Genomic DNA, 19,335 nt, shown 5'->3' on the forward strand with positions numbered 1-19,335 from the left:
ATCCTAGAGATAAAAGGACTGGATTGAGAAGAAAATTATGCAAATCTAAACATTATGGGGAAGAAAATCAACCAAATTGCCTATAAAGTGACAACATAATTGATGAAAGAGGACAAATTTAGGTTATATTAAATATGAATGCCTGACAAAACTCTAATGAGGAAGGTAGCATAACTATCATTTTCTCCATTTTACAGGTGAGTAAACTGAGTTTTAGAAATGTCATTATGTCTGTAGTCAAAGAAGTGCTGCATATGTGAGATTTATATAGCACTAGTTTTTCCAAACTATTATATTAAATATATATTTGTAAGCATGAATATATGTGTATTTATACATACAAGTATATCTAGATAAATCTGCATATATATAAAAAAGTTGCTTGCATATAATTAATTGAGTTCAATCTTTTAATGTGAGTGCTATTAATAATGCCATTATACTAAAGAGGAAATAAATCCAGAGAGGTGATGACTTATCCAGAATCATATAGATAGTAAATATTTATGGTATTATAAAAATAGCTCACATTTATATAACATGTTAGATTTTCTAAAATATTTTACATATCATTCTTCTTTACACCTCACAATAATCTTTTTTTAGATGCTTTTATTGTTCATATTTTATAGATGAGGAAATTAAGATTGGCAGAGGTTAAGGGACTGTCTATGCTTCAATATTCTGAGGAATCAGGATTATTTCATCTGTGTGTTCCTTGTTTTTGCTGATGCTGATCAGACTTCAAGTCTGAGACACTGTTTTGGGAGAAATTTGAAGTCAGGGAAAAAAAAACTCATCCATTGGTCATAGTTCTGGTGATGAAGGTCACCAAAAACTGAAGGAAGCAGCTGAACTAGATAGTCATTTCCTATTCTGAATCCTGTAATCTAGCCAGCTTGTTTTTGGGACACAGGCACCCATAATCTCGTGCCAACCCTTTACTTGAAGCCTGTCCAAACTAGAGAACTTGCCAGGCTTTTGCTAAATTGGCAGAACCTTTCAGAATCAGGGTCACCTCTACAATGGAATGGGACATTGGAAAGAGAAAATTAGCACAGTATTTCTATATTTTATTCAGTATCTTTCGAAGAAAATACACAAATTAATTTTCTGACAGTACTGTCATGTGTTTCCCCTTTTTCGGATTTCTGAAGATGATCCTGTATCCTTTTTAGAGCATATGACTTTAGAGTCCAGGTATAGTCTATTTTTACTAAGCTGAGAAGTTATAACTAAGCAGAAGAAAGAAGAAGATGGAACAGAAAGAGATCCCACCATAGAAGCAGTCTTTAAAGTCATGAAACACTTAAACTAACAGGGAAATTGGAAAGAGGTTTAAAAGAAAATGAAGGGAAATCCTGAAAAAAAACAGGTTAAAAAAGCAGAGAGAAGAGGGAGGAAGAGGAAAGAAAAGAAAAACTATATAGGCAGAGAGAGAGGAGAGAGAGAGAGAGAGAGGGAGGAGAGATTGGGGAACTTGTCCTATACTTCCAATTTCGTGAGAAAAACAGTACAAAAATATAAAGAAAAACCAAGAGGTGATAAACATAGTCATAAATAATACGAAGAACAAAAAATATGATGTGAATGAGATAGGGACAAAAGTGGTGGGGAAAGAGATAATAATTTTTAGTATTTCTATAGGGATTTACCCATGTTGTCTCATTGAACTTCTCAACTACCTGTGAGGTACCATTTGTATCTCCATTTTGAAAATAGAGAAATTGGGGCTGAGATGGAATTGGGACCCATATTTTTCTTAATGTGTGGCACTATCCACTGAGTTTCACTGCTTCTATAGAAATGCCAATTATTAATATATGATTAATATGATAATATATTACACTGAAGACTCTTCTCTAATTATTTCATGTGTCATTTTCTTAGACTCACCCCTAGTTCCTAGGACTAGAACACAGATCATTTCTCATTTTTCCTATTTCCCTCTGCTAGTTGTATTGCTTCATACTCTGACTGCAGAATGGCAATGCATTCTAGGCTCCTTGAATGAATATATTACTAATGTACAGGGTGATTTTAGAGTATTCCCCAAAATAGGCTGGGTTCATTTCATTATCTAGTGGTTAGGACTGGCTTGTCTCTATGGACATCAGTCAGGTTCACAAGAAGCCTAGACATCAGTACCTAGGACAGCTGCTCTCTTTTTAGCTCACAAAGTCTCTTTCTCTGGACAGTTCCCAGTTTTACTGAGTAAAGGGTTTTGTGTTTTGTTTTGTTTTTTAGGTTTTTGCAAGGTAAATGGGGGTTAAGTGGCTTGCCCAAGGCCACACAGCTAATTATTAAGTGTCTGAGGTCCCATTTGAACTCAGGTAGTCAGGGCCAGTGCTCTATTCACTGAGCCACCTAGCTGCCCCCAAGTAAAGGTTATTAATCAAGTCTGATTGTCTAAACAACCTTCTCCAAGTCTAAGAGATTGTTCAGCCTTAGGGCTACAGGGCACCCTAGATGAGAAAGTAGGCACCCTAGCCTACCTGGAAGGAAGGAAAAGATGTCCCTCAGTTCAATTAGCCACTAGCAGTACAAGTGGCCCTAGGGCAGCAATTGCTAATTAGAAAGGACACCCCACCCAAGACTGTTTTGCAAATTTTTTTGTAATAACAAAAATATTCTAGAGAAACCTCAGATTGGAACAAATAGTAGTTTCCACCTCTAAAAGAACCTATACTGTTTTCCAAACAATGATTTAAATATCCCCTTCACAAAGAATAGTGAATGTCATTGACAGAAAACTTTAAGGTTTACTTAATATCCTTTATCCATTATTTCAACTGATCCCCAGTCTCTAAGATAATTAATGCAAGAATTAGAGATTTCCAATGGACCTGTGATTTCCTTAGAGTAGCGTAATTCTAGGAGAGAAAACTCTAAATCAGAAGAATATTATACACGGAAATAGAAAAATAGAATAGAGCACCAGCCCTGGAGTCAGGAGAAATAGAAATATTTTAAGGATCATCAACTGTGAAAGATTTAACAATTCTGATCAAGACAATGACTCATGATGGTTTTAAAGAACACAAGATGAAAAATGCTATCCACTTCCACAGAGAGAGAGAACTGATGAGCTATAAGGATAAATTGATGCATATATTTTAAAATTTCATTTTTATTATTTTATTTGTGCTTCCTTATGCAGCATGACTAATATAGACAAGAACACACAAAATTCTCCTAAGTAGGAGTGGGGCAGAGGAGGAAAGAGAGAGAAAATTTAAAACTCAAAAAATAGTTAATTTTGAAATGTAATAGGGAAATATTTAATGAAATATTTTTTCAGTTTTTTAATATATTTTATTTTATTTTTTCCCAAATATATGTGGAATGAATGTCTTAATATTTTTTCAAGTTCCGAGTTCCAAATTCTATTCCTTCCTCCCTCTCTATCCTCTTCCCTACCTGATATCGTAAGCAAACAGATATAGGCTATATATGTGCAATCATTTAAAATATTTCCATATTGGTCATTTTATACAAGAATACAAAAATAAAAAAAGAATAAAAGCAAGAATGTGAAAAATAGCAAGTCTCATTCTGTACTCAATCAACATTAGGTTTTTTTTTCCTCTGGAGGCTGATAATCTGCTGTATCATGAGTCCTTTGGGAATGTTTTGGACCATTTTTTGCTAAGAATAGCTAAGTCATTCACATCTCTTCATCATACAATATTACTATTACTATATTTTCTTGGTCCTGCTCACTTCAATTTGCATCAGTTCATATAAGTCTTCAGGTGTTTTCTTTTCTAAAACCATTCTACTTTTCATTTCTGATACAATAATAATATTACATCACAATCATATATCATAATTTTTTCAGTCATTCCTCAATTGATGGACATTCCCTCAATTTCTAATTCTTAACCACTACAAAAAGATCTGCTACAAATATTTCCTATTCCCCCCTTTTTGATATCAATAATAGTGTTAAAGAAATTTATAGTTTTAGGGATTAATTTAGGATACTATGAGGTTCAACACATAATAATAATAATAATGTTTGTCTTTCATTCTCAAAGAAAACCATACCACCTTGGAGGTGATGTCATGACAAGTACGTGCACTAGATTTGAGTGAGGGGGTGCTATGCAATGTCGGCAGTCTCACTTTCCCCTTTGGAAACATGTGGGTCCAGTGGTCAGATATGAAACAGGATGACTGGAGATGACCTTGGAGGTGAGATTAAGTGACTTGTCCAAGATCAGACAGTAAGTGTCCAGCGCTGAGGCGGGATTCAACTTCCCACTCTCCTCATTCCAGGACCATCCTCTATTCACTGTGCCACCTAATTTAGTTAGTTAGAGCATGGTGCTAATAACACCAGGGTCCAGTTCCTTTTTTAAAAAACTTATTTATTTTCAACTATTTGTAAATGCATATTTCCAAGTTACAAAGTTTCCATTCACCCTCCCCAGCAGGGAATAGTCGGGTTAGCATCGTACATACATATTTTGTTAAACCTATTTACAAATTAGTCATTTTTGTCATGAGGAATTAGGATTAAGGGAAAGAGATACAGAAGAGACACTTTTTCATAAAGTCTTCATCAGATTCAGTAGTGTTTGGTTTTGTTTTTCTTCTGGTTGGGAATAATAGTCCATAACCAGCCTAATACATTTGTCCTAGTTCTCTGGACGGTTGCGAGAAGTTGTTTCCATCAAGGTTGTTCATCTCCTAATGGTGTGGCTGTGTACGTTGTTGTCTTGACTCTACTCCCTTCACTCAGCATCAGATCCCATAAGTCATTCCATGCTTCTCTAGAGTCTGACCATTTATGGTTTCTTATAGAACAATAATATTCCATAGTATTCATGTACCATAACTTGTTTAGCCATTCCCCAATTGATGGACATCCCCTCAATTTCCAATTCTTTGCCAGTACAAAAAGAGCTGCTATGAATATTTTGGAATGTGTGGAATTTTTCCCATGTGTTTAACAATTTCTTCTGGATATAATCCTAGAATTGGAATTACTCGTCAAAGGGTGGGAACAGTTTTCTTGCTCTTTGGGCATAGTTCCATACTGCTCACCAGAAAGGTTGGATCTGTTCACAACTCCAATAGCAATGCATCAATGTCCCAAACCTCCCATAACCTCTCCAATACTGACAAGGTCCAGTTTTGATATCAGTATTGGCCAGTCTCAACACATATAAATAAACATTATGAGATCAGACAGCTATGACGTATCAAAAGCAAGACCTGAACCAGGGCTTCCAGACGTTGAGTTCTACTCTTTCTCCACTTGAATATTTATTTTAGGAAAGAAAGTATGGATGTTCAGAGAGATTGAATCACTTTCCTCACTCACAAATCATGTATCAGAATCCAATATAAATATTTAAGATAAATACTAAAAATAAATAGTTGAGCTCAGTTTTGTCTGAAAATTAAGTTTGCTATTCTCTGTCCTAGGTCCTGTCTCCTGTTGAGATTCTCCCTTCCCAAGGAAAAGCATACTGATTTATGCCTTTTTTCTACCCATGTAAATCCTCATTCAGTCAGAGCTGATGAAGATGGACATAGAAAAGGATATCAATTAAGGACTTGTGAAGCTGTAGATGTGAATGAAAGTATTGTCAGTTTATAGTTAAAGGCATTTTGATGCAATGACTCTTCCTCCCCCCAACCCAGCTGAAATCTTAACCACTTTTGACCTAGACACGCTCCTCTCTGGAATACTGTGTATGTTTAGAGGTACTCTTCAGGGGACAGACAAGGGTAATGATCTATTTAGAGCACACCAGCATACCCACGCCAAACTCTATACAAGTCTATACTTGACTCATTCAATAGCCTTTCTGTCCTTACTCTCAATTTCTTCCCTTGACATTATATTCTTCACCAAACAAAACAAAATAATCTCCCCCAAATAGTTTTGACCTTGACTCTCCTTTGTTCCAGAATTTTCAGGGGTTCATACTATCTTTAGAATAAAATACACACACACACACACACATATACACACACACAAAGAATAAAATACAAACTTCTTTCCTAAGGATTTCATGTCCTCTCTGAGTGATATAAAAGCAAATAAAAAAGAGGGAAAAAAATCTCAAAAAAACCCTCTATTTAGCAAGTTGTGTTTGATTCAACTTTTGGACACTTATAGATGACTCTCATGCATTCTACTAACCAATCATAATATGATTTATTATTGTTCCTTACAGATAACATTCCATCTTTAACCTCCTTGCTTTGTCAAAAGGATATAACCCATGCCTAAAATTAAATCACTCTCATTAAAATCCCAAAAGTTTCTCCAAGTATGGCATTACTTCATGCAGGAAAATATTCCTAGTAATTACATGTGTCTCACTTTCACTTTCCTAGATCTCTGAATCTATTCTCTTATTCTACCTTGTATTTTACACATATTTATATATGATCGGCTCTCCTCCAACCAAATCCAAACCCTTCAAGGGGTATATGCATTTTTACTTTGTATATTCAGGGTTTAGCATGACACATTGTACACAAAAGGGATTTAATTTGTATATACTGATTTGAGCTTGACTGAATAAAGTTTCCAGAGAGGAGAGAAGATCCAGTGGGCAGTAGGAAGTTATTGCTGACATGTGAGAAGAGAGGAAAAGAGCCTAGCAAACTTAGGTTTAGGGAAGATGAATCAGGTGTTCATGTGTAGCAGAATTTCCTGAGGATAAATAGTGACTCATAGAAAGCTAAAAAGAGACATTTTAAATCCACATAGCATTCAACTTCAATTGTATTTGCTATATTTTTGACACTTCATTAGACCTCATTTCTGTTCAAGTTTTTTCTCTTAGGAAGGCCTGTGAAATTGCCAGATCAATACAAAGCAAACTGGGGGTTAACTTTCAGGTACTGTTCATCATCAAACTCCCAGTTGTCAAGTGTCCATTTTTTTCCTTGGATCCTTTGCCCTGGCATACCAGTTTGGGCAGATGGCCATTGAATATCTCATTAACCAACTCTAAAATGCACTGGGCTATTGAAGTGATTGCTCTATTGAGACTGAAAAGGTTGATTTAGATAGATTCAGATAGATAGATATATAGATAGATGATAGATAGATAGATAGATAGATAGATAGATAGATGATAGACAAACAGACGGATGGATGGTGTTTCTGATGCCTACTGCAGCAAAAATTGTCATATGAAAAGGTTTCCCCAGGTTAAGAAAGCATTAACTGACCACAAACTCCATTTTACAGTCACAAAATACTATCTAACAAAGGACTCAATTTTAGGGGAGATGTCTGAGGAAAATAAAGGTGAATAGCATACAGAGCTGGGGTACAATCAAGTCTTTCTCAGTTTGGGAATGGAATGGGGGAGTAAGAAAGATTAGTTGGAACTTGGCTGCAACAGACACAGTTAAAAAAAAAATGTAATCACTACTAGAAGGGAGCCCTGTTCCATTTTGTCCTCTGATTCACATTTCGTAGAAAATTATTTGTCACTGTTGAATGCAGGGTTACCCACTTCATAGATTTGAAAAGGGAATGTTTTTATGAACATTGCTAAGCTTTCAGGGATACTCAGAATCACATTAGCAAAACAGAGCAAGTGCTCTTACATTAATTAGTCTCCTCTGTCATTTCACTATCATATGCCACACCACTCACCCAATAGAGCCTATAGACACAGACACACATCCATACACAGGATATATTCCTACATATACCCTTGCACTGCAGATCCACACATAGACACACATATAATAAACATGCATGTGTATACACACATGGACATGGTTATATTTATACACATATGCATGCACTGTGGTACAGTAGAGGGGAAGGACTAGATTCAAATCCAGGCTGATACTCATAGATTGTATGATATTGGGAAATGCTCAGTCTATGCAAAACTAGAACTTTCATGTATGTCATGCCATTGGTTTTAGCGAGTTTTCCCCTGGCAATCCCTATTACAATGACATAACAGACGCAGTGCAAATAAACAAGTGGAAATATATTATGCACATGGATGCCCAAGGGGGGAGAAAGAGGAAATAAGGAAAATCTCAGGCATCATCACTCGCCTCAATGATCTTCCTTCTGTGACTCAGTGAGTCAGAAAGCAAAGAAGAGAAAACCTCTCTCACAGGCCTCCTTGTGATTAAGCCTTTTCTGTCTAATCAACCTTCCATTTGACTTTGAAAATTCTGCTAAAGAATCTTCAATAGCTCCCAATTGCTTCTAAGGGTAAAAAAGCCCTCTACTCAACATTTGAAGCTCTCCAGCCTTCATTCTACAAAATCCACATTATATCTCCAGTTACTCATGGTCTCCTGAATATGAATTAAACTTCTTGAAGGCAGTATGTCTGCAAGTAAATATTTTACTATGGGCTCTCAGGGGGAAATGCAGGATGTATTTTGAAGTTAAATCTGAATTGATGACATTAAACAATTTAAAAAATACTAATTAGCCATGCTTTATAATACTTGATGATTTTCAGAGATTTAGATGCTCACATTACAAATTTAACCATCGGTTTTAGCAAAAACAGCTTAAGTTGGAAAGTTGGATCTGGTAATCCCTTGGCACTGTCTTGGTTCTTTTTTTTTTTTTTTTTTAGTTTTTGCAAGGCAATGGGCTTAAGTGACTTGCCCAAGGCCACACAACTAGGTAATTTTTAAGTGTCTGAGACTGGATTTGAACTGAGGTCCTCCTGACTCCAGGGCCATGCTCTATTCACTGCACCACCTAGTCACCCCTCACTGTCTCAGTTTCTCTTTTTCTTCCCCATAACTAGTACAATGCCTGGCTCATTTAGCACTAAATAAATGCTTATTCAATAGCTGATCTCTTCGTTTCAGCTAAACTGAATGACTCATTCGGACTCTAGCATTTCATCTTCAGATTTTGGGGCTTTGTATAGGGAAATATTAGAGTGATGACCATAATGGCTCCTCAACTTCCTCCTAGCAGTTCCCTTAATTTCCAACAAGGGTCAGCTCAAGTGACACCTAAAAGGACCATTTTTTAAAATATACCCTCTTGTTCTTTACTAATTTCATCTTCAGATTTTCTGGTATGTATCTGGTAAAACCTCAGGTGGAATGCAACCTACTTGAGGGTGTTTTATAAAAAAAAAAATTATCATTTTTTTCTATTATCTATCAGTATTTGTCTCAGAGTAGATACTTTGAAAAATGAATTAAACTGAATTTATTGTTTCTTTTCCTCAATTAGTGTTCTTAAAGGTCCATTAACAGATGCCTGTTTCAGAGTCCATTTGTTTTTAGCATCAATAATATTATCATAATAGCTTGTCTGTATAGAGCTCTTTCAGGTTTACAAAATACTTTCCTTTTAAATTCCTGAGTATTAGGTCATGCAAATATGATCCTATGCTCAAACACAGTTGAGGAAAGAGCTCTGGTGCATCTTCATTTGCCTAAGACCATTCAACTATGAAGAAAGAGGATGAAAATGTCAGATTCACATTCATGGCTTTTTTCCTCTCACTTTTTTTTTAAATTAAATTTATTTATATATCCCAACTACATGCAAAGATAATTTTCAGTATTTATTTATGTAAGATTTTGAGTTCTACATTTTCTCCTGTTCTCCCCTTGACAGTGAATAATTTGATATAGGTTATACATATAACCTTGTTAAACATATTTCCATATTAGTCATGATTTTTCTTGAACCTGATTGGATCCCTACTAGTAAATTTTGATGTACTGTTTCTTATCCAGGCTGATTTTTCCCCTCTTTGGAAGGTTGCTAGGATTTCCCTTGATACAAAGCTCAGCCCCCTACATTTCAGAATTTCTGATCTCAAGAGATATCCAGAGCTCAATTTCCACAGCAGCAGGCATTAGAAGTTTAGGTCCCCCAAACTTTCTGACTATTAAGTCCCATGCCTTTCTTAAGTGTCCTCACTGTCTGCTAATCTGAACCATCTCTGACCTGGACATAGCAAAGTAGGTCAGAGACAGGATGCCAGTAAATCAGATCACAGTTTATTAAGTAGATAGAAGGATGATAGATTAGATTAGATGGATAGACAGACAGAGAGAGATGGTAGATAAGTTTATAGATTGATAGATGAGATAAGCATACAGATGAATGATAAATTAAAAGATAGGTAAAAATGGGAAAAAGAGGCACATTATAGATCATTAGATAAAAAATAGGTAGATGATAGAAAGGCTTATAAATTGATAGAGAGATGAGATAAACATAGATGAATGATAAATTAACAGATAGCAAAGAGGCACATAATAGATCATTAGATATCTAGATAATTATCCAGTTAAATAGATGATAGAAATGTAGATAGGTAGATTAGCTGTTATGTATTTAGCTGTATTGTTGCTTTTGTATTCATACATATTAAACATACAGATGTTTGTATTGTTATATGTTGCCATATATGTATGTATGTCTTTGTGACCACCTATTATACATCATAGACAGTTTTTTAAAATTTTATTTTGATCTCAATATAAGGAACATTTGAATTAGTGTCTGATAATTTGTGCTCCTCCACTTAGTCCCTATGGTGCCCTGGATGGGTCACTTTTACTCTGTGGATCTGAGATTTCTCCTCTGTAAAACAAGAGGAGCTCTGAGTTTCCCTTCAGATCCAAACCATATGATCAATCCCACACAAAGTCTACAATCCATGCTAGTCCTAAATTTTATGATCTCCAAGTTTCATTCAAGTTGTAAATACTATGATTCAGATGCTTTTGGAGTAAACAGTTCACTAAGTGCCAGGACTATGAAAGGGATTACTTAATAAAAATGAGTTTCCATTCTGTTATTCTCTATTTGCCTCTGGAGAGACTGTACTCTCAGATCTACAAAGCATCAGGACTTTGTTATAGGCAGATACTGGCATTCCAACTTTGCATGGAAGCAGACCATTCCATCTGTGTTCAAATCAATCAACTCAGTCTTGAAAAGGCTGTAGCAGGCTCCATTTCTCATGCCTCTGGCAGCCTCATGATAACAACACAACTTGGGTGAAAGTCAGAGTGTTATCCAAGGAAGGAGAGGGCATATTGTTTGCTTACATTTTATGAATATTAAAAGAATCCATAGAAACAGGAGGAAAAGGAAATGTAACATACAAGCCTTGGGTTATATAGAACAGAACCCGGAAAAGAACTCGATTTAGAATTGGGAAGAGAAGTTCAAATATCGGCTCCATAAATTGGGAACCCTATGACCAAGGGCATGTCCCCTTTCCAGGTCTCATTTTCCTCACCTGCATAAGATGGAGTTTGAACTAGACATGCTTCTCAATCCTGTCCAGCCTCAAACTTTTGATCCTAAATCTCCCAAGGAATGAAAAGTCTTCTAAGGAAATATATTTTGGACAATCTTTACATTTTCACATTTTCATGAAAAATTAAGATATCATGTCAAAAACATTTATCACATAGGAAAAAATTGTTAGATTGTCAACTCTCAGTATTTGTGATGGAAAATACAAGATAGTTCTTCAATGTCACATGCCTTATTGCCATATTCCCACTACCCAATCAGGTTTGTTATCTAGCTGCCCCTAGATAGCTCCAAGAGCTCTAAAATGCATAGGTTGGTAATTCAGGAGATAGTATGTCCAACCTGAAGTGAGGGAAACTCATTGTCTTGCATTCAAATATGATCTGAGACACTTTCTGACTGTGTGCCACTGGGTAAGTCACTTAACCCTACTAGCCTCGTTTTGCATCTATAAAGTGACCTGGAGATAGAAAGAGTAAACCACACTGGAGTCTTTGTCGAGAATACTAGACATAACTGAAAAGCAATGAAGAACAACAAAAACAAAAGGCCTTATCTACCAATGCTTCCCATGTCTTGAGCACTTTAAGATTTCCAAAAACAAGTTTTGGAACCACCGCATAAGGGGAATTTGAAAGCATGAGTGTTGTCATTTTAGCGTTGGGAAACTGAACTCTAAGTAGAAAAATGGACTTCTTCAGATTCTATAGTTACAAAGTGTTGGAAATAGGACTCAAACAGAGTTCTTCTAATTCCAGATCAATTTCTGTCATCATGACACCATCAAAAAGCACTGGTAATCTCCAAGAGACTATAAGACTTTGTGCAATTACTGAATAACCAACTTGGTAAATAAAATACCATTCAATGTTTCACCTAACCATCAGGTGATTAAAAAAGAATAACTAATTTCAGATATTTTTCCTTTATTTCTTGAGGAAATAACCGGATTTCCGACTCTTTTTTCCCTCATATCTCATACAGAAAGCCTTTTGTAGTTGTCTATACTTTTCACATAAGGATGTAAATAAAGTCAACATAATAGAATAGGTAGAATGGTAGTCTTGGAATTTGGATGGCCTGAATTGAAATCCTAGTTCTAATGACTGCTAGCCATGCAAAATTATACAAATTATTTAACATTTTTAAGTAGTATATAATTTTCTAAGACTTAAAATTCTAGACCATTTAAGATCCTCATCATTAAAGGGGGTTTGAAGACTTAAAGATAATCAGGTTATAGGTTCTTATAGATTAAAGGGAACTTCCTTAGGGGCCATCAATGCCAACTTCCTTATTTCACAATTTGTAAAACTAAGAATGAGAGGAGACTGATGCTTGGGGTCACTCATCTCGTAAATGTTTGAGGCATGATTTAAACTCAAAAATAGTATCCTTTCTAGCATCAGTTACTTCCCAGTTCTTGACTCAATGACATAACTAAAATGAAGGGTGAAAAAACCATTCTTTCTAGTTGCATCTATAAATCCTCAAGTGTTTATATGATGTCATCAGTTTGGATAATAGGTATTATAACCCATGCCTGCCTGGTCATTCTATGTAAATCTTATACTATCTCATAATTCTATAAACTTAATGTTCATCAAAGTTGCTGAATATCTTCCTTGCATTTTTTGAACATTGTAAAGATACCAATGGAACACATGGACTATCTGAAATGCCCTATCCTTGCCAGGGGACCAATATTTTGCCCACATCATTTTAAAATTTTATTTTCCACACATATTTTCATCACAACTTAACACCATGACATTGAATGAGAAAAAAAATATTGCTTTTGAAGAGACATAACACCTTTCTGATATCTTAGCACATGCAAAGTTTTTCAAATATAACTAAATAGAACTTCATATTTTGCTGAAGTTAAGAATTATATCTTCCTTTATTCCTTAGTGAGGAACTGCAAATATTTGACTATTTCGTCTGAGTTGGATTTTGACCAAACTCCCATCCTTATTAAGAAGCCACGCGCGTCTTCTGCTATTGTTACAAGATTCTTTTAATTAAGGCTATGGTGTGGCATAGAGCCACTAACCTTTTAAGTGAACTACAAAATTAGCATTATTCATTTCTGTGTAGTGGCCTAGTTTTTATTTAATAACATGGATTCTGGCTAACTCTAAAGGTCAGACTAAAAACAGACTTACCATCGTCATGCTGGCCAGAGCCAAATGAGAGGAGAGTGCCAAGAAAAATCCCTAAAGGTAACCATTTCCAGAGAGAAAACAGCTGTAACATCTTCTGTCAGATTTCACTCAAGACAGACCTGAAACAAAAAAGAGAGGGAAAGGTTTGACATGTTCATTAATCAATTCCAGGTGAACACAACTGTCATCACTGAGACATTCCAAATAGCATCACCATTAATTATGGGTACCGCTTGATCTGCTATAGGAAAAGCACAGGCTCCCTAAATGTCCTGGAATTCTTGATCAGCAAGTATTTGCCAACAGCCACGCTCAAAGGAAATGATTCCTGTGCATTCTTCACTGTCAATCTGCTCAGCAAGTAGAATCATACACGCACACTAGGAACTGTTGTAGGGACCGAAGCTATAAAGATTGAATAAATATTGGCTAAAAAAAAGAAACATGTTCTATTGTCAGAGACAAACTATGGATGTAAATGTAAAAGATATGAAATATAGGCAGAATTCTAATAGATGGACTTGCCAAGGGTCCAGACCTTAGGCAATTCCCAGATTTTTACCTTCTTGGTGCATTTTAAAGGATATATTTATTTGGCCTTAATAAGACTATTTTTGGATATGAGTTACTGAGCTCTATTACTGTGTGATCATGAAAAATCGTTTGTGTGGATTAGAAGCTGGGATAACTGATGACTTGTGAGTTTCTGAACCAGAACAGAGAGCAAACAAAAAAGGATTTGCCCTTTCGTTGGAATTCTATTTCTTTTCCTTTCTAATAGTGAGTAAAACTGGACTGTGGTGATATACTATGTGTAAAGGAAAGATGACTGTGTTTCCTTCAACCAAGATGTTATGTCTCCATGAGCACATGTCACTTCTATTTGTTCTTTGCTTATTTGTCCTGGAATTAGTTGAAAGACTAATTTTTTTGCAAGGCAATAAAGTTAAGTGACTTGCCCAAGGTCACACAGCTAGGTAATTATTAACTATTTGAGGTCACATTTGAACTCAGGTCCTCCTGACTCCAGGAGACTCAAGTGACTGGGAGATTCATGGGAACAGTAACTGGGAAAAATTGGAGTCTAATTTAGTGGTAGTAGCTAATAAAAGAAAAAATGCGTATAGTCATTTTTCTGCAGACAGGGTACAGCCTTAGAATGGAATTCAATGAGATACTTCTGTGTTTTCATAGGTAGGTAGAAGGCACAGTAGGTAGAGTTCTGGACCTAGAATTGAGAAAGACCTGAGTTCAAATCCCATCTCAGATACTTGCCCATGGGCAAATCACTTAAGTCTGTTTGCCTCAGTTTTCTCACCTATCAAATGAATGGAAGAAGGACATGGAAAAACACTCCAGTATATTTGTGAAGAAAATCTCAAATAAGATCACAAAAAGGAAGACGTGATTAAAAAAAACAAGAACAATAGTAACAAAAGGGACAGCAAATTATGATTATCTCGTTCTGGTCTTTTAGACTGTACATTTTCAAGACAATTCATGAATTATCAGAGTAGGGTCTTTGCTTTGCTTAGGGCTTAGGGCACATAAACTATCTAATAAATACGGCAGTTATGACATTAGCCTAGTAATAAAGATGCGACTGACACTCTCAAAAAGCATAAATAACCAAGTCACATACATGATATTATAAACCTTGAACAAACTCCTGTCAAGATATCCTCAAGATCTTGCAAGACTCCCCTTTTCTTCTGTATGACACTTCAAAAATTGGGAGTAGTAAACAATTTCGTGAGATTATGGAAATGTCACTTGGTAAAGCTCTGGAAGAAAAGGAGCTTCAAAGACAAGACCCAGCTTTCCCAACAAGAGTATCCCCAAACTGCCCAATGAGATCAAATATCATTTGGGCAAAGAATTCCTTCTCTCACAAATGGAAAATCTTATATTGAGTATAAATTCAAAGGCTAGGGGAAAATATTGCCTATTTTAAAACGTTTATCTCCATCTGATTCAATTTTTTTAGTTTTTGTTTTTTTTTTTGCAAACAAATGGGGTTAAGTGGCTTGCCCAAGGCCACACAGCTAGGTAATTAAGTGTCTGAGGTCACATTTGAACTCAGATACTCCTGACTCTAGGGCCGATGCTCTATCCACTGCACCACCTAGTCACCCCTGATTCAATTTCAATCACAATAAGTTTGAGTCCATGGCAAACTCATTGGAGGAGAAAAGAGTCAATCCTTATGTTTTACTATATTATAAGACCAGTTTCATATCTCTTTAATCAAGGATTTTATTTTTTTATCAAATATCAGAACTTGGAAGCCTATGCTTTCCATGATGGAAAATCACATACCAATAAAGCTGGAGCTTGTCTTGTGTAGTATGGATAAGCTTCTGCCAAATTGCCCATCTGTAGTCTGCAGAACTAATCCCTAGATACTTCTGATATCTAACAAAATCTGGACAGAATTGTAGAAATAAAACCAGTCACTTCCCTTTTCTGACAAATATAAGTTATCTCCTTGAAAGTGTCTGAGTCACCTTCTGACAAAATGAAGTATTTACTTTAAAAAGCAAAGTATAGTATAGCCTGATCATCATCTTAGGTCACTGATCTAAATATGAATTCTTCTGTTATTCAGAACTCCCTTAATAAACTTAACCTAGTAAACAAAATAACAGTACTTCCATTGCAGAGATATCGTTCTCTCTTTAAAAAATATGACAATTTTTTTTCCGAATAGACTGAAGTAAGAAGGCGTAACTATCTGACTCAATAGTTCTGGTCAATTTTCAGAATCAAAAAGCAATTATGATCCTCAGTAGCCAGAGAGGTTAACCTAAGCCTGACTGAGAAGAATCTTTACAATATCCTTTATCAGTTGATGCAAAGTCTGCCTGACCAGAATGGAGAAACCCATTCCTTTCTGAGGTAATCTCTCATTGGAAGGATGTTTTCCCCACCTTATAGCAATCTTTTTTTTAAATCAATCTTCATATACACAAGCTGCTATTTTTCTTGCTTCATAAGATCATGGGATTATGGGTCTAGTATAAGAATGTAAACCAAGGTGGATACAATTGATGTTCTAGAAACAGTCATAGAATTTAAGATTTGGAAGAAGCATCAGTGGCCACCTATTCTAATATATGGAAAAAGGAAATCCAGACACTCACATGCCAAACAGCCGTTTCACCAAACCACTGCCTTAGTGACATCTCCAGGCTCACAAGGAAACTCAGTATCAGAGGAAGAATGTGAACCACATTTTCTGACTCACAAATCACTATTTTTTTTCCCGGCTGAGTCCATCTAGAGTAAATCTTTTTCCTCATCTACTTGCCAGCTGTTCAAATACCTTGTGAGTGCATATCATGTCCTTTTTAAGACTTTTATACTGCAGGCTAAACATCTTTAATTTTTTACAATTGATTTTAATTCTAAAGGAACAGAAGATACAACAGCATTGTGAGATGATCAGCCTTAACTGAAGCAGCGCCTCTCAGCAGTTCAGAGAGCTAGGGCAATCCTATTAGACTAGTTACGGACAGTGCTATCCCTAGCCAGAGGAAGAAAAACAAAACAAAACAATATAATAAAATAAAAAACCCTTCAGAATCTGATGAACATTTTATAAAAATTATCTTTTATGTCTCCCTTTCCCTCAATCCTAATTCCTCATACTGAAAAGTGACTAATCTCTAAACATGCTTACCAAAAATATGTATGTACAATGTTAATCTGACTGTTCACTACTGAGGGGAGGGAGTGGGAAGAGCGGGTGGAAGGAAATTTTGTGATGTAAAAATATACATATACATATGGTTGAATGTTGAAAAAACCCCAAAATAATAAAAGATTATAGAATGCATGAAGGAGACTAATATAAAAAGACTGGAACAAAAGGAAGTGAATAAGGTATCTCAAATGGTTTGCAGCAACCAGTTTAAATGTGAGTCCATTCTGGCCAAAATCAAAGTGATATAGGGGAGAGTATGCTCCAGTTTTTTTGTGGGATAGAGGATAATATGCTTTTTCTAAAACTTCCTGTATTTTTTTAAAAAAAAATAAATGTATCTTTTCTTAAAAAAAGAACAATAAACACCATAACATCATTATTGTCTTCCTATGAATCCTCTCTAGCTTTACAGTATCCTTCCTCAAAATTTGTCTTACCAGTGCAGCAAATGATAGGCTTCTGAGAAGAATCACACCTTCATCCTCACACCTTTTAAAAAGGCTAGTTCAAATAGACTGTGATTTACATCATGATCAGTTCTTTGATCATTAAAGGAAGCTGCCAAGGTTGGGCACCATATTTGCAGACATGTAACATATGAACATGGGCAAGTCAAGACATCACCCCGAGATGTCTTATTCATGATGATATAGGGAAGTAGATACTCTCTGTTAGGGTGAGCAAAGTCAAGATTTTCCCAACTCCTGAACAACAAAACTTTTTTGTTACATCATTTGCCCATGTTTTTGGAGTGTTTTTTCATGGAGCTGAGATAAGAAATTTCTATATACCTAGAGCCACCTTTGACTTTGTTTTTATTAAAAGAAAAAATATATATATGGTTGTTGGAGCTTTGCTACTGAGATGGTGAAGGGGATGAGGAGGATTTAGAGAATCAATATGTTTTCTTAGAGAGAGAGGTAGAAATGGAGTCAAGAGGAACCTAGGACATTTGTGAAAATATAATTTGGGAGAATGGGGAAAAATACCAAATTTGGGTTCAGCACATCTGAGTCCATTTTGTGATTTTATGATTCATTTCTTAGGCAACATTAGGTCAAATAATTAACTTCTCTGTGCCTTAGCTTCCTTATTTGTAAAGACTAGTCAGACAACATGACCATAATATTCCTCCCCTATTCAGTTATATTACCCTATGGTTTCAAATCCACTGTTAAATCCTTATTAACTAAGTTACCCCACTAAGACACTCAAGCAAGCTGAGCTTCATTTTCATCCAGTGGACAAACTAATGAATAGCAAGACCTTCATCTGTATGGCTTTTATAAGAGATAGACCAGGAATATTTATGCAAAACAGTTTGCAAATCTTAAATAGTAATTTAAATACAAACAAAATAATCCTGATGATTTAGACAAAGTTAAGAATATGAAGAAAAGGACAATCTGAGATTTTTTTGCCTTCACCACAACTGTGACATCATAGAAAAAAAGAAAAACAAACATCATTGTATGTAAAATTTAAAGACTCAGGTTGCAATCTTTTTTTTTTTTTTGATATTTATTTCTTCTGTGACTGGGAAATTTTCATCCCATCTCTTGACTAAATTTTTTGACTAGTCTTTATCCTCTGTAAAACAAAAAATCCTTGGATTAGATCCCTTCTAGTCTTATACTCTATGATTCAATCACTCAAGGAAAATATTCAACACATTTTAATTCAAAGGGTGTGTATATGAGAAAGGAAGTTGAAACCTGACTGACATAGGCTCATCTTGGGATCTTAGGAAGACTAAAACATGAGTCATTTATCTGCCAGGAATCATATTAGATAGGATGCCAGGCTTGGAATCAGGAATAATTATTGTGAGTACAAATCTCATCTCAGACACTTAGCTTTTGTGATCCTGTGTATATCACTTTACCCTTGTTTGGCTCATTTACCTCATTCTGTAAAAATATCTTATTAATAAAACCCAAAAATAGAGTATGAAGCATCATTTTTTTTTAAAAAGGCTGAACCAAATAACACTAGCCTATGTCTTTGGAAAGAGTTTCCACATTTGAAAGTCCCTATGAAATGAGAGATCTGGAACTTTCTCATCATTTACATAGACATGTGTCTATATTTTTTCTTTTTTAAAAAAAATTTATCTTCAGCCATGTGCATATGCATATTTCCAAGTCACAAAATTTCCCTCCACTCTCCTTCCCACTCCCCTCCCCTCAGTAGTGAAT

At 35.5% G+C, this 19,335-nt stretch overlaps 1 protein-coding gene across 3 annotated transcripts in view; it reads right to left on the reverse strand.

Moving 5' to 3' along the window:
- PCDH15 (protocadherin related 15) overlaps positions 1-19,335 on the reverse strand; it is a 2,110,989-nt gene that overhangs the window by 961,826 nt on the left and 1,129,828 nt on the right. For all 3 annotated transcript variants that reach the window (XM_074232276.1, XM_074232274.1, XM_074232275.1), the window contains one exon: positions 13,432-13,550. In XM_074232276.1, coding sequence (XP_074088377.1) covers positions 13,432-13,522 — 91 coding nt within the window. In that variant the 5' untranslated portion in view covers positions 13,523-13,550. The remainder of the gene's footprint in view (positions 1-13,431; positions 13,551-19,335) is intronic.

Source organism: Macrotis lagotis, chromosome 4 (genome assembly GCF_037893015.1).
Source record: "Macrotis lagotis isolate mMagLag1 chromosome 4, bilby.v1.9.chrom.fasta, whole genome shotgun sequence".
In the NCBI taxonomy this organism is placed as follows: Eukaryota; Metazoa; Chordata; class Mammalia; order Peramelemorphia; family Peramelidae; genus Macrotis; species Macrotis lagotis.